The sequence below is a fragment of the Heptranchias perlo genome, chromosome 12 (genome assembly GCF_035084215.1).
Source record: "Heptranchias perlo isolate sHepPer1 chromosome 12, sHepPer1.hap1, whole genome shotgun sequence".
NCBI lineage: Eukaryota > Metazoa > Chordata > Chondrichthyes > Hexanchiformes > Hexanchidae > Heptranchias > Heptranchias perlo.
Genome location: NC_090336.1, coordinates 71,775,154 through 71,798,005, shown reverse-complemented (window position 1 = coordinate 71,798,005; position 22,852 = coordinate 71,775,154). Strand labels below are relative to the sequence as shown.

General features: G+C 63.3%; 1 protein-coding gene across 1 annotated transcript in view; it reads left to right on the top strand.

The window, feature by feature from the left end:
• Positions 1-22,852, top strand: part of LOC137327792 (F-actin-monooxygenase MICAL2-like) — a 205,017-nt gene that overhangs the window by 2,040 nt on the left and 180,125 nt on the right. The window contains exon 3 of the mRNA XM_067993598.1: positions 2,155-2,245. Coding sequence (XP_067849699.1) covers positions 2,155-2,245 — 91 coding nt within the window. The remainder of the gene's footprint in view (positions 1-2,154; positions 2,246-22,852) is intronic.

The window sequence follows — 22,852 nt, the reverse complement described above, 5'->3', positions numbered from 1 at the left end:
GACTGAGAATCTCACATTCTGGGGGAGGGGAGACTGAGAGTCTCACACACTGGGGGAGGGGAGGCTGAGAATCACACACACTGGGGGAGGGGAGACTGAGAGTCTCACACACTGGGGGAGGGGAGACTGAGAATCTCACACACTGGGGGAGGGGAGGCTGAGAATCTCACACACTGGGGGATGGGAGACTGAGAGTCTCACACACTGGGGGAGGGGAGACTGAGAATCTCATACACTGGGGGAGGGGAGACTGAGAGTCTCACACACTGGGGAGGGGAGACTGAGAATCACACACACTGGGGGAGGGGAGACTGAGAGTCTCACACACTGGGGGAGGGGAGACTGAGAATCTCACACACTGGGGGAGGGGAGACTGAGAGTCTCACACACTGGGGGAGGGGAGACTGAGAATCTCACACACTGGGGGAGGGGAGACTGAGAATCTCACACACTGCGGGAGGGGAGACTGAGAATCACACACACTGGGGGAGGGGAGACTGAGAATCTCACACACTGGGGGAGGGGAGACTGAGAGTCTCACACACTGGGGGAGGGGAGACTGAGAGTCTCACACACCGGGGGAGGGTGAGATGCGGGAGTTTTGCCAGGAGACTCAAGTACGGTTTGTAGTAGTACCGGAAACATTGCCCCACACAAATTCAAGGGCAGTAGCTTTGACCTCGAATGGTCGTGTGAAACGGGTGATTATGAACGAGCCTGCCATTGTACATCTCTCCCAATTTTCATTTCCTTTGTAAGAAAGTACTTGCATTTATATAGCGCCTTTCACAACCTCAGGAACGTCCCAGAGCGCTTTACAGCCAATGAGGCACTTTCGAAGTGTAGTCACTGTTGTAATGCAGGAAACGCGGCAGCCAATTGGCGCACAGCAAGATCCCACAAACAGCGACGTGATAAATGACCAGGTCATCTGTTTTTAGTGATTTTGGTTGATGGATAATATTGGGCCCGGGTCATCGGGGAGACACTCCCCCTGCTCTTCTTTGAAATAGTGACCGTGGGATCTTTTACATCCACCTGAGAGGGCAGACGGGGCCTCTGTTTAACATCTCATCCGAAAGACAGCAACTCCAACAGTGCAGCACTCCCTCAGTACCGCACTGGGAGTTCTTTTTTATTCGTTCATGGGATGTGGGCGTCGCTGGCGAGGCCGGCATTTATTGCCCATCCCTAATTGCCCTTGAGAAGGTGGTGGTGAGCCGCCTTCTTGAACCGCTGCAGTCCGTGTGGTGACGGTTCTCCCACAGTGCTGTTAGGAAGGGAGTTCCAGGATTTTGACCCAGCGACGATGAAGGAACGGCCGATATATTTCCAAGTCGGGATGGTGTGTGACTCGGAGGGGAACGTGCAGGTGGTGTTGTTCCCATGTACCTGCTGCCCTTGTCCTTCTAGGTGGTAGAGGTCGCGGGTTTGGGAGGTGCTGTCGAAGAAGCCTTGGCGAGTTGCTGCAGTGCATCCTGTGGATGGTACACACTGCAGCCACGGTGCGTCGGTGGTGAAGGGAGTGAATGTTTAGGGTGGTGGATGGGGTGCCAATCAAGCGGGCTGCTTTATCTTGGATGGTGTCGAGCTTCTTCAGTGTTGCTGGAGCTGCACTCATCCAGGCAAGTGGAGAGTATTCCATCACACTCCTGACTTGTGCCTTGTAGATGGTGGAAAGGCTTTGGGGAGTCAGGAGGTGAGTCACTCGCCGCAGAATACCCAGCCTCTGACCTGCTCACAGTATTTATATGGCTGGTCCAGTTAAGTTTCTGGTCAATGGTGACCCCCAGGATGTTGATGGTGGGGGATTCGGCGATGGTAATGCCGTTGAATGTCAAGAGGAGGTGGTTGGACTCTCTCTTGTTGGAGATGGTCGTTGCCTGTGTCAGTCTGGATTATATTCTCAAGCCTCTGGAGCGGGACTAGGATCAACGACCTTCTGACTCAGAGACGAGATTGCTGGCCCACTGAGACACGGCTGACACCTTGACGCCATGGGCCAGGCGAGGGATCGAATGTGCTGGGCCTTTTGATGCGGCACAGTCACAGTTGAGTCGATGCACGTGCATAGTGACTCACTAATCAGCTTGCTCAGGTAATCAGCTTCAGTCTGAAGAGAATAACCCTCGAATTCCCTTTGCTTCCCGTCAGGTTCGTCAACTGTACATCACAACCGACCTGAAGAACTGCCCATTGGAAAAAGTAAACTCCATTCGAAAGTCTGTCAAAGTTTCACGCCGTGGTGAGTCATGTTTTATGAGATCTGGTTGCTATTCGTTGGTCTCCTTCGGCCCTCCGAGAATGCTGTGCTTCTCCATCTATGGCCTCTTGTCCATCCCCCCCGCGTCCTTCGTACCACCATTGGCGGCCTCTCTCTCAACCTCTCCGCCCCTCTCTCCAAACCTCTCTGCCTCTCTCTCCCAACCTCTCTGCCTCTCTCTCCCAACCTCTCCGCCCCTCTCTCCAAACCTCTCCGCCTCTCTCTCCAAACCTCTCAGCCCCTCTCTCCCAACCTCTCCGCCTCTCTCTCTCAACCTCTCCGCCTCTCTCTCTCAACCTCTCCGCCTCTCTCTCTCAACCTCTCCGCCTCTCTCCCAACCTCTCCGCCCCTCTCTCTCAACCTCTCCGCCCCTCTCTCTCTCAACGTCTCCGCCCCTCTCTCCCAACCTCTCCGCCTCTCTCTCCCAACCTCTCCGCCTCGCTCTCCCAACCTCTCCGCACCTCTCTCCAAACCTCTCCGCCCCTCTCTCCAAACCTCTCCGCCCCTCTCTCCCAACCTCTCCGCCTCTCTCTCACAACCTCTCCGCCCCTCTCTCCAAACCTCTCCGCCCCTCTCTCCAAACCTCTCCGCCCCTCTCTCACAACCTCTCCGCCCCTCTCTCTCCAAACCTCTCCGCCCCTCTCTCCAAACCTCTCCGCCCCTCTCTCTCCCAACCTCTCCGCCCCTCTCTCCCAACCTCTCCGCCCCTCTCTCCAAACCTCTCCGCCCCTCTCTCCAAACCTCTCCGCCTCTCTCTCTCTCAACCTCTCCGCCCCTCTCTCCAAACCTCTCCGCCCCTCTCTCCAAACCTCTCCGCCCCTCTCTCCAAACCTCTCCGCCCCTCTCTCCAAACCTCTCCGCCTCTCTCTCTCTCAACCTCTCCGCCCCTCTCTCCAAACCTCTCCGCCCCTCTCTCCCAACCTCTCCGCCCCTCTCTCCAAACCTCTCCGCCCCTCTCTCCAAACCTCTCCGCCTCTCTCTCTCTCAACCTCTCCGCCTCTCTCTCCAAACCTCTCCGCCTCTCTCTCCCAACCTCTCCGCCCCTCTCTCTCAACCTCTCCGCCTCTCTCTCCCAACCTCTCCGCCCCTCTCTCCCAACCTCTCCGCCCCTCTCTCCCAACCTCTCCGCCTCTCTCTCTCTCAACCTCTCCGCCCCTCTCTCTCTCAACCTCTCCGCCCCTCTCTCCAAACCTCTCCGCATCTCTCTCCCAAACTCTCCGCCTCTCTCTCCCAACCTCTCCGCCTCTCTCTCTCTCAACCTCTCCGCCCCTCTCTCTCTCAACCTCTCCGCATCTCTCTCCCGAACTCTCCGCCCCACTCTCCCAACCTCTCCGCCTCTATCTCCGGACCTCTCCGCCCCTCTCTCTCCCAACCTCTCCGCCTCTCTCTCTCAACCTCTCCGCCCCTCTCTCCCAACCTCTCCGCCTCTCTCAACCTCTCCGCCCCTCTCTCCCAACCTCTCCGCCTCTCTCTCTCAACCTCTCCGCCTCTCTCTCCCAACCTCTCCGCCTCTCTCTCCCAACCTCTCCGCCCCTCTCTCCCAACCTCTCCGCCCCTCTCTCCCAACCTCTCCGCCTCTCTCTCCCAACCTCTCCGCCTCTCTCTCCCAACCTCTCCGCCCCTCTCTCCCAACCTCTCCGCCCCTCTCTCCCAACTTCTCCGCCCCTCTCTCCCAACTTCTCCGCCCCTCTCTCCCAACCTCTCCGCCCCTCTCTCCCAACCTCTCCGCCCCTCTCTCCCAACCTCTCCGCCTCTCTCTCCCAACCTCTCCGCCTCTCTCTCTCAACCTCTCCGCCCCTCTCTCCCAACCTCTCCGCCCCTCTCTCCCAACCTCTCCGCCTCTCTCTCTAAACCTCTCCGCCTCTCTCTCTCCACCTCTCCGCCCCTCTCTCCCAACCTCTCCGCCTCTCTCTCCCAACCTCTCCGCCCCTCTCTCCCAACCTCTCCGCCCCTCTCTCCCAACCTCTCCGCCTCTCTCTCTCCACCTCTCCGCCCCTCTCTCCCAACCTCTCCGCCTCTCTCTCCGAACCTCTCCGCCCCTCTCTCCAAACCTCTCCGCCCCTCTCTCCCAACCTCTCCGCCTCTCTCTCCCAACCTCTCCGCCCCTCTCTCCCGAACTCTCGGCCTCTCTCTCTCCACCTCTCCGCCTCTCTCTCCCAACCTCTCCGCCCCTCTCTCCCGAACTCTCGGCCTCTCTCTCTCAACCTCTCCGCCCCTCTCTCTCCACCTCTCCGCCCCTCTCTCCCAACCTCTCCGCCCCTCTCTCCCAACCTCTCCGCCCCTCTCTCCCAACCTCTCCGCCCCTCTCTCTCTCAACCTCTCCGCCCCTCTCTCCCAACCTCGCCGCCTCACTCTCCCAACCTCTCCGCCCCTCTCTCTCCCAACCTCGCCGCCTCACTCTCCCAACCTCTCCGCCCCTCTCTCCCAACCTCTCCGCCCCTCTCTCCCAACCTCTCCGCCTCTCTCTCCCGACCTCTCCGCCCCTCTCTCCCAACCTCTCCGCCTCTCTCTCCCGACCTCTCCGCCCCTCTCTCCCAACCTCTCCGCCCCTCTCGCTCAACCTCTCCGCCCCTCTCTCTCCCAACCTCTCCGCCCCTCTCGCCCGACCTCTCCGCCCCTCTCTCCCCACCTCTCCGCCTCTCTCTCCCGACCTCTCCGCCCCTCTCTCCCGACCTCTCCGCCCCTCTCTCCCAACCTCTCCGCCCCTCTCGCCCGACCTCTCCGCCCCTCTCTCCCGACCTCTCCGCCCCTCTCTCCCAACCTCTCCGCCCCTCTCGCCCGACCTCTCCGCCCCTCTCTCCCCACCTCTCCGCCCCTCTCGCTCAACCTCTCCGCCCCTCTCTCTCCCAACCTCTCCGCCCCTCTCGCCCGACCTCTCCGCCCCTCTCTCCCCACCTCTCCGCCCCTCTCTCCCAACCTCTCCGCCCCTCTCTCCCAACCTCTCCGCCCCTCTCTCCCGATCTCTCCGCCTCTCTCTCAACCTCTCCGCCTCTCTCTCCAAACCTCTCCGCCTCTCTCTCCCAACCTCTCCGCCCCTCTCTCTCCCAACCTCTCCGCCCCTCTCTCCCAACCTCTCTGCCCCTCTCTCTCAACCTCTCCGCCCCTCTCTCTCAACCTCTCCGCCCCTCTCTCTCAACCTCTCCGCCTCTCTCTCTCCACCTCTCCGCCTCTCTCTCCCAACCACTCCGCCTCTCTCTCCCAACCTCTCCGCCTCTCTCTCCCAAACTCTCCGCCCCTCTCTCCCAACCTCTCCGCCCCTCTCTCCCAAACTCTCCGCCTCTCTCTCCCAACCTCTCCGCCTCTCTCTCCCAACCTCTCCGCCTCTCTCTCTCAACCTCTCCGCCTCTCTCTCTCAACCTCTCCGCCCCTCTCTTCCAACCTCTCCGCCTCTCTCTCTCAACCTCTCCGCCTCTCTCTCTCAACCTCTCCGCCTCTCTCTCTCAACCTCTCCGCCTCTCTCTCCCAACCTCTCCGCCTCTCTCTCAACCTCTCCGCCCCTCTCTCTCAACCTCTCCGCCCCTCTCTCTCCCAACCTCTCCGCCTCTCTCTCCCAACCTCTCCGCCTCTCTCTCAACCTCTCCGCCCCTCTCTCTCAACCTCTCCGCCCCTCTCTCTCCCAACCTCTCCGCCTCTCTCTCTCAACCTCTCCGCCTCTCTCTCCCAACCTCTCCGCCTCTCTCTCAACCTCTCCGCCCCTCTCTCTCAACCTCTCCGTCCCTCTCTCTCCCAACCTCTCCGCCTCTCTCTCCCAACCTCTCCCCCTCTCGCTCAACCTCTCCGTCCCTCTCTCTCCCAACCTCGCCGCCTCACTCTCCCAACCTCTCCGCCCCTCTCTCAACCTCTCCGCCTCTCTCTCCCAACCTCTCCGCCTCTCTCTCCCAACCTCTCCGCCCCTCTCTCTCAACCTCTCCGCTCCTCTCTCCCAACCTCTCCGCCTCTCTCTCCCGACCTCTCCGCCCCTCTCTCCCGACCTCTCCGCCCCTCTCACTCAACCTCTCCGCCCCTCTCTCTCCCAACCTCTCCGCCCCTCTCTCCCAACCTCTCCGCCCCTCTCTCCCGACCTCTCCGCCCCTCTCTCCCCACCTCTCCGCCTCTCTCTCCCGACCTCTCCGCCCCTCTCTCCCAACCTCTCCGCCTCTCTCTCCCAACCTCTCCGCCCCTCTCTCCCGATCTCTCCGCCTCTCTCTCAACCTCTCCGCCTCTCTCTCCAAACCTCTCCGCCTCTCTCTCCCAACCTCTCCGCCCCTCTCTCCCAACCTCTCCGCCTCTCTCTCCCGACCTCTCCGCCCCTCTCTCCCAACCTCTCCGCCTCTCTCTCCCAACCTCTCCGCCCCTCTCTCCCGATCTCTCCGCCTCTCTCTCAACCTCTCCGCCTCTCTCTCTCAACCTCTCCGCCTCTCTCCCAACCTCTCCGCCCCTCTCTCTCAACCTCTCCGCCCCTCTCTCTCTCAACGTCTCCGCCCCTCTCTCCCAACCTCTCCGCCTCTCTCTCCCAACCTCTCCGCCTCGCTCTCCCAACCTCTCCGCCCCTCTCTCCAAACCTCTCCGCCCCTCTCTCACAACCTCTCCGCCCCTCTCTCCAAACCTCTCCGCCCCTCTCTCCAAACCTCTCCGCCCCTCTCTCACAACCTCTCCGCCCCTCTCTCTCCAAACCTCTCCGCCCCTCTCTCCAAACCTCTCCGCCCCTCTCTCTCCAAACCTCTCCGCCCCTCTCTCCAAACCTCTCCGCCTCTCTCTCTCTCAACCTCTCCGCCCCTCTCTCCAAACCTCTCCGCCCCTCTCTCCAAACCTCTCCGCCCCTCTCTCCAAACCTCTCCACCCCTCTCTCTCCCAACCTCTCCGCCCCTCTCTCCCAACCTCTCCGCCTCTCTCTCCCAACCTCTCCGCCCCTCTCTCCCAACCTCTCCGTCTCTCTCTCCCAACCTCTCCGCCCCTCTCTCCCAACCTCTCCGCCCCTCTCTCCACCTCTCCGCCTCTCTCTCTCCACCTCTCCGCCTCTCTCTCCCAACCTCTCCGCCCCTCTCTCCACCTCTCTGCCTCTCTCTCCCAACCTCTCCGCCTCTCTCTCCCAACCTCTCCGCCTCTCTCTCCCAACATCTCCGCCCCTCTCTCTCAACATCTCCGCCCCTCTCTCCCAACCTCTCCGCCCCTCTCTCCCAACCTCTCCGCCCCTCTCTCCCAACCTCTCCGCCCCTCTCTCCCAACCTCTCCGCCCCTCTCTCCCAACCTCTCCGCCCCTCTCTCCCAACCTCTCCGCCTCTCTCTCCCAACCTCTCCGGCTCCGTCTCCCAACCTCTCCGCCCCTCTCTCCCAACCTCTCCGCCCCTCTCTCCCAACCTCTCCGCCTCTCTCTCCCAACCTCTCCGCCCCTCTCTCCCAACCTCTCCGCCTCTCTCTCCCAACCTCTCCGCCCCTCTCTCTCAACATCTCCGCCCCTCTCTGCCAACCTCTCCGCCCCTCTCTCCCAACCTCTCCGCCCCTCTCTCCCAACATCTCCGCCCCTCTCTCCCAACCTCTCCGCCTCTCTCTCCCAACCTCTCCGCCCCTCTCTCCCAACCTCTCCGCCCCTCTCTCCCAACCTCTACCCCTCTCTCTCCCAACCTCTCCGCCTCTCTCTCCCAACCTCTCCGCCCCTCTCTCCCAACCTCTCCGCCTCTCTCTCCCAACCTCTCCGCCCCTCTCTCCCAACCTCTCCGCCCCTCTCTCCCAACCTCTCCGCCCCTCTCTCCCAACCTCTCCGCCCCTCTCTCCCAACCTCTCCGCCTCTCTCTCCCAACCTCTCCGCCCCTCTATCCCAACCTCTCCGCCTCTCTCTCCCAACCTCTCCGCCCCTCTCTCCCAACCTCTCCGCCCCTCTCTCCAAACCTCTCCGCCCCTCTCTCTCAACATCTCCGCCCCTCTCTGCCAACCTCTCCGCCCCTCTCTCCCAACCTCTCCGCCCCTCTCTCCCAACCTCTCCGCCTCTCTCTCCCAACCTCTCCGCCCCTCTCTCCCAACCTCTCCGCCCCTCTCTCCCAACCTCTCCGCCCCTCTCTCCCAACCTCTCCGCCTCTCTCTCCCAACCTCTCCGCCCCTCTCTCCCAACCTCTCCGCTCCTCTCTCTCAACCTCTCCGCCTCTCTCTCCCAACCTCTCCGCCTCTCTCTCCCAACCTCTCCGCCTCTCTCTCCCAACCTCTCCGCCCCTCTCTCCCAACCTCTCCGTCTCTCTCTCCCAACCTCTCCGCCCCTCTCTCCCAACCTCTCCGCCCCTCTCTCCACCTCTCCGCCTCTCTCTCTCCACCTCTCCGCCTCTCTCTCCCAACCTCTCCGCCCCTCTCTCCACCTCTCTGCCTCTCTCTCCCAACCTCTCCGCCTCTCTCTCCCAACCTCTCCGCCTCCCTCTCCCAACATCTCCGCCCCTCTCTCTCAACATCTCCGCCCCTCTCTCCCAACCTCTCCGCCCCTCTCTCCCAACCTCTCCGCCCCTCTCTCCCAACCTCTCCGCCCCTCTCTCCCAACCTCTCCGCCCCTCTCTCCCAACCTCTCCGCCTCTCTCTCCCAACCTCTCCGGCTCTGTCTCCCAACCTCTCCGCCCCTCTCTCCCAACCTCTCCGCCCCTCTCTCCCAACCTCTCCGCCTCTCTCTCCCAACCTCTCCGCCCCTCTCTCCCAACCTCTCCGCCTCTCTCTCCCAACCTCTCCGCCCCTCTCTCTCAACATCTCCGCCCCTCTCTGCCAACCTCTCCGCCCCTCTCTCCCAACCTCTCCGCCCCTCTCTCCCAACATCTCCGCCCCTCTCTCCCAACCTCTCCGCCTCTCTCTCCCAACCTCTCCGCCCCTCTCTCCCAACCTCTCCGCCCCTCTCTCCCAACCTCTACCCCTCTCTCTCCCAACCTCTCCGCCTCTCTCTCCCAACCTCTCCGCCCCTCTCTCCCAACCTCTCCGCCTCTCTCTCCCAACCTCTCCGCCCCTCTCTCCCAACCTCTCCGCCCCTCTCTCCACCTCTCCGCCTCTCTCTCTCCACCTCTCCGCCTCTCTCTCCCAACCTCTCCGCCTCTCTCTCCCAACCTCTCCGCCCCTCTCTCCCAACCTCTCCGCTCCTCTCTCTCAACCTCTCCGCCTCTCTCTCCCAACCTCTCCGCCCCTCTATCCCAACCTCTCCGCCTCTCTCTCCCGACCTCTCCGCCTCTCTCTCTCCACCTCTCCGCCTCTCTCTCCCAACCTCTCCGCCTCTCTCTCCCGACCTCTCCGCCTCTCTCTCCCAACCTCTCCGCTCCTCTCTCCCAACCTCCCCGCCTCTCTCTCCCAACCTCTCCGCCTCTCTCTCCCAACCTCTCCGCCTCTCTCTCTCAACCTCTCCGCCTCTCTCTCCCAACCTCTCCGCCTCTCTCTCCCAACCTCCCCGCCTCTCTCTCCCAACCTCTCCGCCTCTCTCTCCCAACCTCTCCGCCTCTCTCTCTCAACCTCTCCGCCTCTCTCTCCCAACCTCTCCGCCCCTCTCTCTCAACCGCTCCGCCTCTCTCTCCCAACCTCTCCGCCCCTCTCTCCCAACCTCTCCGCCTCTCTCTCCCAACCTCTCCGCCTCTCTCTCCCAACCTCTCCGCTCCTCTCTCCCAACCTCTCCGCCCCTCTCTCCCAACCTCTCCGCCCCTCTCTCCCAACCTCTCCGCTCCTCTCTCCCAACCTCTCCGCCTCTCTCTCCCAACCTCTCCGCCTCCCTCTCCCAACCTCTCCGCCCCTCTCTCCCAACCTCTCCGCCCCTCTCTCCCAACCTCTCCGACCCTCTCTCCCAACCTCTCCGCCCCTCTCTCCCAACCTCTCCACCCCTCTCTCCCAACCTCTCCGCCCCTCTCTCCCAACCTCTCCGACCCTCTCTCCCAACCTCTCCGCCCCTCTCTCCCAACCTCTCCACCCCTCTCTCCCAACCTCTCCGCCTCTCTCTCTCAACCTCTCCGCCTCTCTCTCCCAACCTCTCCGCCTCTCTCTCTCAACCTCTCCGCCTCTCTCTCCCAACCTCTCCGCCCCTCTCTCCCAACCTCTCCGCCCCTCTCTCCCAACCTCTCCACCTCTCTCTCCCAACCTCTCCGCCCCTCTCTCCCAACCTCTCCGCCTCTCTCTCACAACCTCTCCGCCCCTCTCTCCCAACCTCTCCGCCTCTCTCTCACAACCTCTCCGCCCCTCTCTCCCAACCTCTCCGCCTCCCTCTCCCAACCTCTCCGCCTCTCTCTCCCAACCTCTCCGCCTCTCTCTCCCAACCTCTCCGCCCCTCTCTCCCAACCTCTCCGCCTCTCTCTCACAACCTATCCGCCCCTCTCTCCCAACCTCTCCGCCTCTCTCTCACAACCTCTCCGCCCCTCTCTCCCAACCTCTCCGCCTCCCTCTCCCAACCTCTCCGCCTCTCTCTCCCAACCTCTCCGCCCCTCTCTCCCAACCTCTCCGCCCCTCTCTCCCGACCTCTCCGCCTCTCTCTCCCAACCTCTCCGCCTCTCTCTCCCAACCTCTCCGCCCCTCTCTCACAACCTCTCCGCCCCTCTCTCCCAACCTCTCCGCCCCTCTCTCCCAACCTCTCCGCCTCTCTCTCACAACCTCTCCGCCCCTCTCTCCCAACCTCTCCGCCCCACTCTCCCAACCTCTCCGCCTCTCTCTCCCAACCTCTCCGCCTCTCTCTCACAACCTCTCCGCCCCTCTCTCCCAACCTCTCCGCCTCTCTCTCCCAACCTCTCCACCCCTCTCTCCCAACCTCTCCGCCCCTCTCTCCCAACCTCTCCGCCCCTCTCTCACAACCTCTCCGCCTCTCTCTCACAACCTCTCCGCCCCTCTCTCCCAACCTCTCCGCCTCTCTCTCCCAACCTCTCCGCCTCTCTCTCCCAACCTCTCCGCCTCTCTCTCCCAACCTCTCCGCCCCTCTCTCCCAACCTCTCCGCCCCTCTCTCCCAACCTCTCCGCCCCTCTCTCCCAACCTCTCCGCCTCTCTCTCCCAACCTCTCCGCCCCTCTCTCTCAACCTCTCCACCTCTCTCTCCCAACCTCTCCGCCTCTCTCTCCCAACCTCTCCGCCCCTCTCTCCCAACCTCTCCGCCCCTCTCTCCCAACCTCTCCGCCCCTCTCTCTCAACCTCTCCGCCCCTCTCTCTCACAACCTCTCCGCCCCTCTCTCACAACCTCTCCGCCCCTCTCTCCCAACCTCTCCGCCTCTCTCTCCCAACCTCTCCGCCTCTCTCTCCCAACATCTCCGCCTCTCTCTCTCCACCTCTCCGCCTCTCTCTCCCAACCTCTCCGCCCCTCTCTCCCAACCTCTCCACCCCTCTCTCCCAACCTCTCCGCCCCTCTCTCCCAACCTCTCCGCCCCTCTCTCTCTCAATCTCGCCGCCCTCTCTCCCAACCTCTCCGCCCCTCTCTCCCAACCTCTCCGCCCCTCTCTCCCAACCTCTCCGCCCCTCTCTCCCAACCTCTCCGCCCCTCTCTCCCAACCTCTCCGCCCCTCTCTCCCAACCTCTCCGCCCCTCTCTCCCAACCTCTCCGCCCCTCTCTCCCAACCTCTCCGCCTCTCTCTCCCAACCTCTCCGGCTCTGTCTCCCAACCTCTCCGCCCCTCTCTCCCAACCTCTCCGCCCCTCTCTCCCAACCTCTCCGCCTCTCTCTCCCAACCTCTCCGCCCCTCTCTCCCAACCTCTCCGCCTCTCTCTCCCAACCTCTCCGCCCCTCTCTCTCAACATCTCCGCCCCTCTCTGCCAACCTCTCCGCCCCTCTCTCCCAACCTCTCCGCCCCTCTCTCCCAACATCTCCGCCCCTCTCTCCCAACCTCTCCGCCTCTCTCTCCCAACCTCTCCGCCCCTCTCTCCCAACCTCTCCGCCCCTCTCTCCCAACCTCTACCCCTCTCTCTCCCAACCTCTCCGCCTCTCTCTCCCAACCTCTCCGCCCCTCTCTCCCAACCTCTCCGCCTCTCTCTCCCAACCTCTCCGCCCCTCTCTCCCAACCTCTCCGCCCCTCTCTCCACCTCTCTCCGCCTCTCTCTCTCCACCTCTCCGCCTCTCTCTCCAACCTCTCCGCCTCTCTCTCCCAACCTCTCCGCCCCTCTCTCCCAACCTCTCCGCTCCTCTCTCTCAACCTCTCCGCCTCTCTCTCCCAACCTCTCCGCCCCTCTATCCCAACCTCTCCGCCTCTCTCTCCCGACCTCTCCGCCTCTCTCTCTCCACCTCTCCGCCTCTCTCTCCCAACCTCTCCGCCTCTCTCTCCCGACCTCTCCGCCTCTCTCTCCCAACCTCTCCGCTCCTCTCTCCCAACCTCCCCGCCTCTCTCTCCCAACCTCTCCGCCTCTCTCTCCCAACCTCTCCGCCTCTCTCTCTCAACCTCTCCGCCTCTCTCTCCCAACCTCTCCGCCTCTCTCTCTCAACCGCTCCGCCTCTCTCTCCCAACCTCTCCGCCCCCTCTCTCCCAACCTCTCCGCCTCTCTCTCCCAACCTCTCCGCCTCTCTCTCCCAACCTCTCCGCTCCTCTCTCCCAACCTCTCCGCCCCTCTCTCCCAACCTCTCCGCCCCTCTCTCCCAACCTCTCCGCTCCTCTCTCCCAACCTCTCCGCCTCACTCTCCCAACCTCTCCGCCTCCCTCTCCCAACCTCTCCGCCCCTCTCTCCCAACCTCTCCGCCCCTCTCTCCCAACCTCTCCGACCCTCTCTCCCAACCTCTCCGCCCCTCTCTCCCAACCTCTCCGCCCCTCTCTCCCAACCTCTCCGCCTCTCTCTCACAACCTATCCGCCCCTCTCTCCCAACCTCTCCGCCTCTCTCTCACAACCTCTCCGCCCCTCTCTCCCAACCTCTCCGCCTCCCTCTCCCAACCTCTCCGCCTCTCTCTCCCAACCTCTCCGCCCCTCTCTCCCAACCTCTCCGCCCCTCTCTCCCGACCTCTCCGCCTCTCTCTCCCAACCTCTCCGCCTCTCTCTCCCAACCTCTCCGCCCCTCTCTCACAACCTCTCCGCCCCTCTCTCCCAACCTCTCCGCCCCTCTCTCCCAACCTCTCCGCCTCTCTCTCACAACCTCTCCGCCCCTCTCTCCCAACCTCTCCGCCCCTCTCTCCCAACCTCTCCGCCTCTCTCTCCCAACCTCTCCGCCTCTCTCTCACAACCTCTCCGCCCCTCTCTCCCAACCTCTCCGCCTCTCTCTCCCAACCTCTCCACCCCTCTCTCCCAACCTCTCCGCCCCTCTCTCCCAACCTCTCCGCCCCTCTCTCTCAACCTCTCCGCCCCTCTCTCTCACAACCTCTCCGCCTCTCTCTCACAACCTCTCCGCCCCTCTCTCCCAACCTCTCCGCCTCTCTCTCCCAACCTCTCCGCCTCTCTCTCCCAACCTCTCCGCCTCTCTCTCCCAACCTCTCCGCCCCTCTCTCCCAACCTCTCCGCCCCTCTCTCCCAACCTCTCCGCCCCTCTCTCCCAACCTCTCCGCCTCTCTCTCCCAACCTCTCCGCCCCTCTCTCTCAACCTCTCCACCTCTCTCTCCCAACCTCTCCGCCTCTCTCTCCCAACCTCTCCGCCCCTCTCTCCCAACCTCTCCGCCCCTCTCTCCCAACCTCTCCGCCCCTCTCTCTCAACCTCTCCGCCCCTCTCTCTCACAACCTCTCCGCCCCTCTCTCACAACCTCTCCGCCCCTCTCTCCCAACCTCTCCGCCTCTCTCTCCCAACCTCTCCGCCTCTCTCTCCCAACATCTCCGCCTCTCTCTCTCCACCTCTCCGCCTCTCTCTCCCAACCTCTCCGCCCCTCTCTCCCAACCTCTCCACCCCTCTCTCCCAACCTCTCCGCCCCTCTCTCCCAACCTCTCCGCCCCTCTCTCTCTCAATCTCGCCGCCCCTCTCTCCCAACCTCTCCGCCCCTCTCTCCCAACCTCTCCGCCCCTCTCTCCCAACCTCTCCGCCCCTCTCTCCCAACCTCTCCGCCCCTCTCTCCCAACCTCTCCGCCCCTCTCTCAACCTCTCCGCCTCTCTCTCTCAACCTCGCCGCCTCTCTCTCCCAACCTCTCCGCCCCTCTCTCCCAACCTCTCCGCCTCTCTCTCTCAATCTCGCCGCCCCTCTCTCCCAACCTCTCCGCCCCTCTCTCCCAACCTCTCCGCCCCTCTCTCCCAACCTCTCCGCCCCTCTCTCCCAACCTCTCCGCCCCTCTCTCTCCCAACCTCTCCGCCCCTCTCTCAACCTCTCCGCCCCTCTCTCTTCCAACCTCTCCGCCCCTCTCTCCCAACCTCTCCGCCTCTCTCTCTCAGCCTCTCCGCCCCTCTCTCCCAACCTCTCCGCCCCTCTCTCCCAACCTCTCCGCCCCTCTCTCCCAACCTCTCCGCCTCTCTCTCCCAACCTCTCCGCCCCTCTCTCACAACCTCTCCGCCCCTCTCTCCCAACCTCTCCGCCCCTCTCTCCCAACCTCTCCGCCTCTCTCTCACAACCTCTCCGCCCCTCTCTCCCAACCTCTCCGCCCCTCTCTCCCAACCTCTCCGCCCCTCTCTCCCAACCTCTCCGCCTCTCTCTCCCAACCTCTCCGCCCCTCTCTCCCAACCTCTCCGCCCCTCTCTCTCAACCTCTCCGCCCCTCTCTCTCACAACCTCTCCGCCTCTCTCTCACAACCTCTCCGCCCCTCTCTCCCAACCTCTCCGCCTCTCTCTCCCAACCTCTCCGCCTCTCTCTCCCAACCTCTCCGCCTCTCTCTCCCAACCTCTCCGCCCCTCTCTCCCAACCTCTCCGCCCCTCTCTCCCAACCTCTCCGCCCCTCTCTCCCAACCTCTCCGCCTCTCTCTCCCAACCTCTCCGCCCCTCTCTCTCAACCTCTCCACCTCTAACTCCCAACCTCTCCGCCTCTCTCTCCCAACCTCTCCGCCCCTCTCTCCCAACCTCTCCGCCCCTCTCTCCCAACCTCTCCGCCCCTCTCTCTCAACCTCTCCGCCCCTCTCTCTCACAACCTCTCCGCCCCTCTCTCACAACCTCTCCGCCCCTCTCTCCCAACCTCTCCGCCTCTCTCTCCCAACCTCTCCGCCTCTCTCTCCCAACATCTCCCGCCTCTCTCTCTCCACCTCTCCGCCTCTCTCTCCCAACCTCTCCGCCTCTCTCTCCCAACCTCTCCGCCCCTCTCTCCCAACCTCTCCTCCCCTCTCTCCCAACCTCTCCGCCCCTCTCTCCCAACCTCTCCGCCCCTCTCTCCCAACCTCTCCGCCCCTCTCTCCCAACCTCTCCGCCCCTCTCTCCCAACCTCTCCGCCCCTCTCTCCCAACCTCTCCGCCCCTCTCTCCCAACCTCTCCGCCCCTCTCTCTCCCAACCTCTCCGCCCCTCTCTCAACCTCTCCGCCCCTCTCTCTTCCAACCTCTCCACCCCTCTCTCCCAACCTCTCCGCCCCTCTCTCTCCCAACCTCTCCGCCCCTCTCTCAACCTCTCCGCCCCTCTCTCTTCCAACCTCTCCGCCCCTCTCTCAACCTCTCCGCCTCTCTCTCTCAACCTCTCCGCCCCTCTCTCCCAACCTCTCCGCCCCTCTCTCCCAACCTCTCCGCCTCTCTCTCAAACTCTCCGCCTCTCTGCCAACCTCTCCGCCCCTCTCTCTCCCAACCTCTCCGCCTCTCTCTCCCAACCTCTCCGCCTCTCTCTCCCAACCTCTCCGCCTCTTTCTCCCAACCTCTCCGACCCTCTCTCTCAACCTCTCCGCCTCTCTCTCCCAACCTCTCCGCCCCTCTCTCCCAACCTCTCCGCCTCTCTCTCCCAAACTCTCCGCCCCTCTCTCCCAACCTCTCCGCCTCTCTCTCCCAACCTCTCCGCCTCTCTCTCCCGACCTCTCCGCCTCTCTCTCCCAACCTCTCCGCCTCTCTCCCAACCTCTCTGCCTCTCTCTCCCAACCTCTCCGCCTCTCTCTCTCAACCTCTCCGCCTCTCTCTCCCAACCTCTCCGCCCCTCTCTCCCAACCTCTCCGCCTCTATCCCAACCTCTCCGCCCCTCTCTCTCAACCTCTCCGCCTCTCTCTCTCAACCTCTCTGCCTCTCTCTCTAAACCTCTCCGCCTCTCTCTCACAACCTCTCCGCCCCTCTCTCTCAACCTCTCCGCCTCTCTCTCTCAACCTCTCCGCCTCTCTCTCCCAACCTCTCCCCCTCTCTCTCTCAACCTCTCCGCCTCCCTCTCCCAACCTCTCCGCCTCTCTCTCCCAACCTCTCCGCCTCTCTCTCTCAACCTCTCCGCCCCTCTCTCCCAACCTCTCCGCCCCTCTCTCTCAACCTCTCCGCCTCTCTCTCCCAACCTCTCCGCCTCTCTCTCCCAACCTCTCCGCCCCTCTCTCTCAACCTCTCCGCCCCTCTCTCTAAACCTCTCCGCCCCTCTCTCCCAACCTCTCCGCCTCTCTCTCAACCTCTCCGCCCCTCTCTCCCAACCTCTCCGCCCCTCTCTCCCTACCTCTCCGCCTCTCTCTCCCAACCTCACCCCCTCTCTCCCAACCTCTCCGCCTCTCTCTCCCAACCTCTCCGCCCCTCTCTCCCAACCTCTCCACCCTTCTCTCTCTCAACCTCTCCGCCCCTCTCTCCCAACCTCTCCGCCTCTCTCTCCCAACCTCTCCGCCCCTCTCTCCCAACCTCTCCGCCCCTCTCTCCCAACCTCTCCGCCTCTCTCTCCCAACCTCTCCGCCCCTCTCTCCCAACCTCTCCGCCTCTCTCTCCCAACCTCTCCGCCTCTCTCTCTCAACCTCTCCGCCCCTCTCTCCCAACCTCTCCGCCTCTCTCTCAACCTCTCCGCCTCTCTCTCCCAACCTCTCCGCCTCTCTCTCTCAACCTCTCCGCCTCTCTCTCCACCTCTCCGCCTCTCTCTCTCAACCTCTCCGCCCCTCTCTCCCAACCTCTCCGCCCCTCTCTCTCAACCTCTCCGCCCCTCTCTCCCAACCTCTCCGCCTCTCTCTCAACCTCTCCGCCTCTCTCTCCCAAACTCTCCGCCTCTCTCTCCACCTCTCCGCCTCTCTCTCCACCTCTCCGCCTCTCTCTCTCAACCTCTCCGCCCCTCTCTCCCAACCTCTCCGCCTCTCTCTCCCAACCTCTCCGCCCCTCTCTCTCCCAACCTCTCCGCCTCTCTCTCCACCTCTCCGCCTCTCTCTCCACCTCTCCGCCTCTCTCTCTCAACCTCTCCGCCCCTCTCTCCCAACCTCTCCGCCTCTCTCTCTCAACCTCTCCGCCACTCTCTCGCAACCTCTCCGCCTCTCTCTCCCAACCTCTCCGCCCCTCTCTCCCAACCTCTCCGCCCCTCTCTCCCAACCTCTCCGCCCCTCTCTCCCAACCTCTCCGCCTCTCTCTCCCAACCTCTCCGCCCCTCTCTCCCAACCTCTCCGCCTCTCTCTCCCAACCTCTCCGCCCCTCTCTCCCAACCTCTCCGCCCCTCTCTCCCAACCTCTCCGCCCCTCTCTCCCAACCTCTCCGCCCCTCTCTCTCAACCTCTCCGCACCTCTCTCCAAACCTCTCCGCCTCTCTCTCCCAACCTCTCCGCCCCTCTCTCCCCAACCTCTCCGCCTCTCTCTCCCAACCTCTCCGCCCCTCTCTCCCAACCTCTCCGCCCCTCTCTCCCAACCTCTCCGCCTCTCTCTCCCAACCTCCCCGCCCCTCTCTCCCAACCTCTCCCCCTCTCTCTCTCAACCTCTCCGCCACTTCTCCCAAACTCTCCGCCTCTCTCTCCCAACCTCTCCGCCTCTCTCTCCGAACCTCTCCGCCTCTCTCTCTCAACCTCTCCACCTCTCTCTCCCAACCTCTCCGCCTCTCTCTTTCAACCTCTCCACCTCTCTCTCCCAACCTCTCCGCCTCTCTCTCCCAACCTCTCCGCCTCTCTCTCTCAACCTCTCCACCTCTCTCTCCCAACCTCTCCGCCTCTCTCTCTCAACCTCTCCAAATCTCTCTCCCAACCTCTCCGCCTCTCTCTCTCAACCTCTCCGCCTCTCTCTCCCAACCTCTCCGCCTCTCTCTCCCAACCTCTCCGCCTCTCTCTCCCAACCTCTCCGCCTCTCTCTCCGAACCTCTCCGCCTCTCTCTCTCAACCTCTCCGCCTCTCTCTCCCAACCTCTCCGCCTCTCTCTCCGAACCTCTCCGCCTCTCTCTCCGAACCTCTCCGCCTCTCTCTCCCAACCTCTCCGCCTCTCTCTCCCAACTTCTCCGCCCCTCTCTCCCAACCTCTCCGCCCCTCTCTCCCAACTTCTCCGCCCCTCTCTCCCAACCTCTCCGCCTCTCTCTCGCAACCTCTCCGCCCCTCTCTCTCCACCTCTCCGCCTCTCTCTCCGAACCTCTCCGCCTCTCTCTCGCAACCTCTCCGCCTCTCTCTCCCAACCTCTCCGCCTCTCTCTCCCAACCTCTCCCGCCTCTCTCTCCGAACCTCTCCGCCTCTCTCTCTCAAACTCTCCGCCTCTCTCTCCCAACCTCTCCGCCTCTCTCTCCCAACCTCTCCGCCCCTCTCTCTAAACCTCTCCGCCCCTCTCTCCCACCTCACCTCCCCGCCTCGCTCTCTCAACCTCTCCGCCTCTCTCTCCCATCCTCTCCGCCCCTCTCTCCCGACCTCTCAGCCTCGCTCTCTCAACCTCTCCGCCTCTCTCTCTCAAACTCTCCGCCTCTCTCTCCCAACCTCTCCGCCTCTCTCTCCCAACCTCTCCGCCCCTCTCTCTAAACCTCTCCGCCCCTCTCTCCCGACCTCTCCGCCTCGCTCTCCCAACCTCTCCGCCCCTCTCTCTCAACTTCTCCGCCCCTCTCTCTCAACCTCTCCGCCCCTCTCTCCCATCCTCTCCGCCCCTCTCTCTCAACCTCTCCGCCTCTCTCTCCCAACCTCTCCGCATCTCTCTCCCAACCTCTCCGCCCCTCTCTCTCAACCCTCTCCGCCTCTCTCTCGAAACCTCTCCGCCCCTCTCTCCCAACCTCTCCGCCTCTCTCTCCCAACCTCTCCGCCTCTCTCTCCCAACCTCTCCGCCTCTCTCTCCCAACCTCTCCGCCTCTCTCTCCCAACCTCTCCGCCTCTCTCTCTCAACCTCTCCACCTCTCTCTCCCAACCTCTCCGCCTCTCTCTCCCAACCTCTCCGCCTCTCTCTCCCAACCTCTCCGCCTCTCTCTCCCAAACTCTCCGCCTCTCTCTCCCAACCTCTCCGCCTCTCTCTCCGAACCTCTCCGCCTCTCTCTCTCAACCTCTCCACCTCTCTCTCTCCCAACCTCTCCGCCTCTCTCTTTCAACCTCTCCACCTCTCTCTCCCAACCTCTCCGCCTCTCTCTCCCAACCTCTCCGCCTCTCTCTCTCAACCTCTCCACCTCTCTCTCCCAACCTCTCCGCCTCTCTCTCTCAACCTCTCCAAATCTCTCTCCCAACCTCTCCGCCTCTCTCTCCCAACCTCTCCGCCTCTCTCTCTCAACCTCTCCGCCTCTCTCTCTCAACCTCTCCGCCTCTCTCTCCCAACCTCTCCGCCCCTCTCTCCCAACCTCTCCGCCTCTCTCTCTCAACCTCTCCGCCTCTCTCTCAACCTCTCCGCCTCTCTCTCTCAACCTCTCCGCCTCTCTCTCCCAACCTCTCCGCCCCTCTCTCCCAACCTCTCCGCCTCTCTCTCTCAACCTCTCCGCCTCTCTCTCCCAACCTCTCCGCCCCTCTCTCCCAACCTCTCCGCCTCTCTCTCCCAACCTCTCCGCCTCTCTCTCCGAACCTCTCCGCATCTCTCTCTCAACCTCTCCGCCTCTCTCTCCCAACCTCTCCGCCCCTCTCTCCCAACCTCTCCGCCCCTCTCTCTCCCAACCTCTCCGCCTCTCTCTCCGAACCTCTCCGCCTCTCTCTCCCAACCTCTCCGCCTCTCTCTCGCAACCTCTCCGCCCCTCTCTCTCCACCTCTCCGCCTCTCTCTCCGAACCTCTCCGCCTCTCTCTCGCAACCTCTCCGCCTCTCTCTCCCAACCTCTCCGCCTCTCTCTCCCAACCTCTCCGCCTCTCTCTCCGAACCTCTCCGCCTCTCTCTCTCAAACTCTCCGCCTCTCTCTCCCAACCTCTCCGCCTCTCTCTCCCAACCTCTCCGCATCTCTCTCCAAACCTCTCCGCCCCTCTCTCCCAACCTCTCCGCCTCTCTCTCCCAACCTCTCCGCCCCTCTCTCCCAACCTCTCCGCCTCTATCTCCGGACCTCTCCGCCCCTCTCTCTCAACCTCTCCGCCTCTCTCTCCCAACCTCTCCGCCCCTCTCTCTAAACCTCTCCGCCCCTCTCTCCCAACCTCCCCGCCTCGCTCTCTCAACCTCTCCGCCTCTCTCTCCCATCCTCTCCGCCCCTCTCTCCCGACCTCTCCGCCTCTCTCTCCCAACCTCTCCGCCTCTCTCTCCCAACCTCTCCGCCTCTCTCTCCCAACCTCTCCCCCTCTCTCTCCCAACCTCTCCGCCTCTCTCTCCCAACCTCTCCCCCTCTCTCTCCCAACCTCTCCGCCTCTCTCTCCCAACCTCTCCCCCTCTCTCTCCCGACCTCTCCGCCTCTCTCTCCCAACCTCTCCGCCCCTCTCTCCCAACCTCCCCGCCTCGCTCTCTCAACCTCTCCGCCTCTCTCTCCCATCCTCTCCGCCCCTCTCTCCCGACCTCTCCGCCTCTCTCTCCCAACCTCTCCGCCTCGCTCTCTCAACCTCTCCGCCTCTCTCTCTTAACCTCTCCGCCCCTCTCTCCCGACCTCTCCGCCTCTCTCTCCCAACCTCTCCGCCCCTCTCTCCCGACCTCTCCGCCTCTCTCTCCCATCCTCTCCGCCCCTCTCTCTCAACCTCTCCGCCCCTCTCTCTCAACCTCTCCGCCTCTCTCTCTCAACCTCTCCGCCCCTCTCTCCCAACCTCTCCGCCTCTCTCTCCCAACCTCTCCGCCTCTCTCTCTCAAACTCTCCACCTCTCTCTCCCAACCTCTCCGCCTCTCTCTCCCAACCTCTCCGCCTCTCTCTCCCAACCTCTCCGCCTCTCTCTCCCAACCTCTCCGCCTCTCTCTCCGAACCTCTCCGCCTCTCTCTCTCAACCTCTCCGCCCCTCTCTCCCAACCTCTCCGCCTCTCTCTCTCAAACTCTCCACCTCTCTCTCCCAACCTCTCCGCCTCTCTCTCCCAACCTCTCCGCCTCTCTCTCCCAACCTCTCCAACTCTCTCTCCCAACCTCTCCGCCTCTCTCTTTCAACCTCTCCACCTCTCTCTCCCAACCTCTCCGCCTCTCTCTCTCAACCTCTCCACCTCTCTCTCCCAACCTCTCCGCCTCTCTCTCTCAACCTCTCCAAATCTCTCTCCCAACCTCTCCGCCTCTCTCTCTCAACCTCTCCACCTCTCTCTCCCAACCTCTCCGCCTCTCTCTCTCAACCTCTCCAAATCTCTCTCCCAACCTCTCCGCCTCTCTCTCTCAACCTCTCCGCCCCTCTCTCCCAACGATCTCCGCCTCTCTCTCCCAACCTCTCCGCCTCTCTCTCCCAACCTCTCCGCCTCTCTCTCCGAACCTCTCCGCCTCTCTCTCTCAACCTCTCCGCCTCTCTCTCCCAACCTCTCCGCCCCTCTCTCTCTCAACCTCTCCGCCTCTCTCTCCCAACCTCTCCGCCACTCTCTCCCAACCTCTCCGCCCCTCTCTCTCCACCTCTCCGCCCCTCTCTCCCGACCTCTCCGCCTCTCTCTCTCAAACTCTCCGCCCCTCTCTCCCAACCTCTCCGCCTCTCTCTCCCAACCTCTCCGCCTCTCTCTCTCAACCTCTCCGCCTCTCTCTCCCAACCTCTCCGCCCCTCTCTCTCCCAACCTCTCCGCCTCTCTCTCTCAACCTCTCCGCCTCTCTCTCCCAACCTCTCCGCCTCTCTCTCCCAACCTCTCAGCATCTCTCTCCAAACCTCTCCGCCCCTCTCTCCCAACCTCTCCGCCTCTCTCTCCCAACCTCTCCGCCTCTCTCTCTCAACCTCTCCGCCTCTCTCTCCCAACCTCTCCGCCCCTCTCTCTCCCAACCTCTCCACCTCTCTCTCTCAACCTCTCCGCCTCTCTCTCCCAACCTCTCCCCCTCTCTCTCCCAACCTCTCCGCCCCTCTCTCTCAACCTCTCCACCTCTCTCCCAACCTCTCCGCCTCTCTCTCCCAACCTCTCCGCCCCTCTCTCTCAACCTCTCCGCCTCTCTCTCCCAACCTCTCCGCCCCTCTCTCCCAACCTCTCCGCCCCTCTCTCCCGACCTCTCCGCCCCTCTCTCCCAACCTCTCCGCCTCTCTCTCCCAACCTCTCCGCCTCTCTCCCAACCTCTCCGCCTCTCTCTCCCGACCTCTCCGCCTCTCTCTCCCGACCTCTCCGCCTCTCTCTCTCAACCTCTCCGCCTCTCTCTCTCAACCTCTCCGCCCCTCTCTCCCAACCTCTCCGCCTCCCTCCCAACCTCCCTGCCTCTCTCTCCCAACCTCTCCGCCCCTCTCTCCCATCCTCTCCGCCTCTCTCTCCACCTCTCCGCCTCTCTCTCCCAACCTCTCCGCCTCTCTCCCAACCTCTCCGCCTCTCTCTCCCGACCTCTCCGCCTCTCTCTCTCAACCTCTCCGCCTCTCTCTCTCAACCTCTCCGCCCCTCTCTCCCAACCTCTCCGCCTCCCTCCCAACCTCCCTGCCTCTCTCTCCCAACCTCTCCGCCCCTCTCTCCCAACCTCTCCGCCCCTC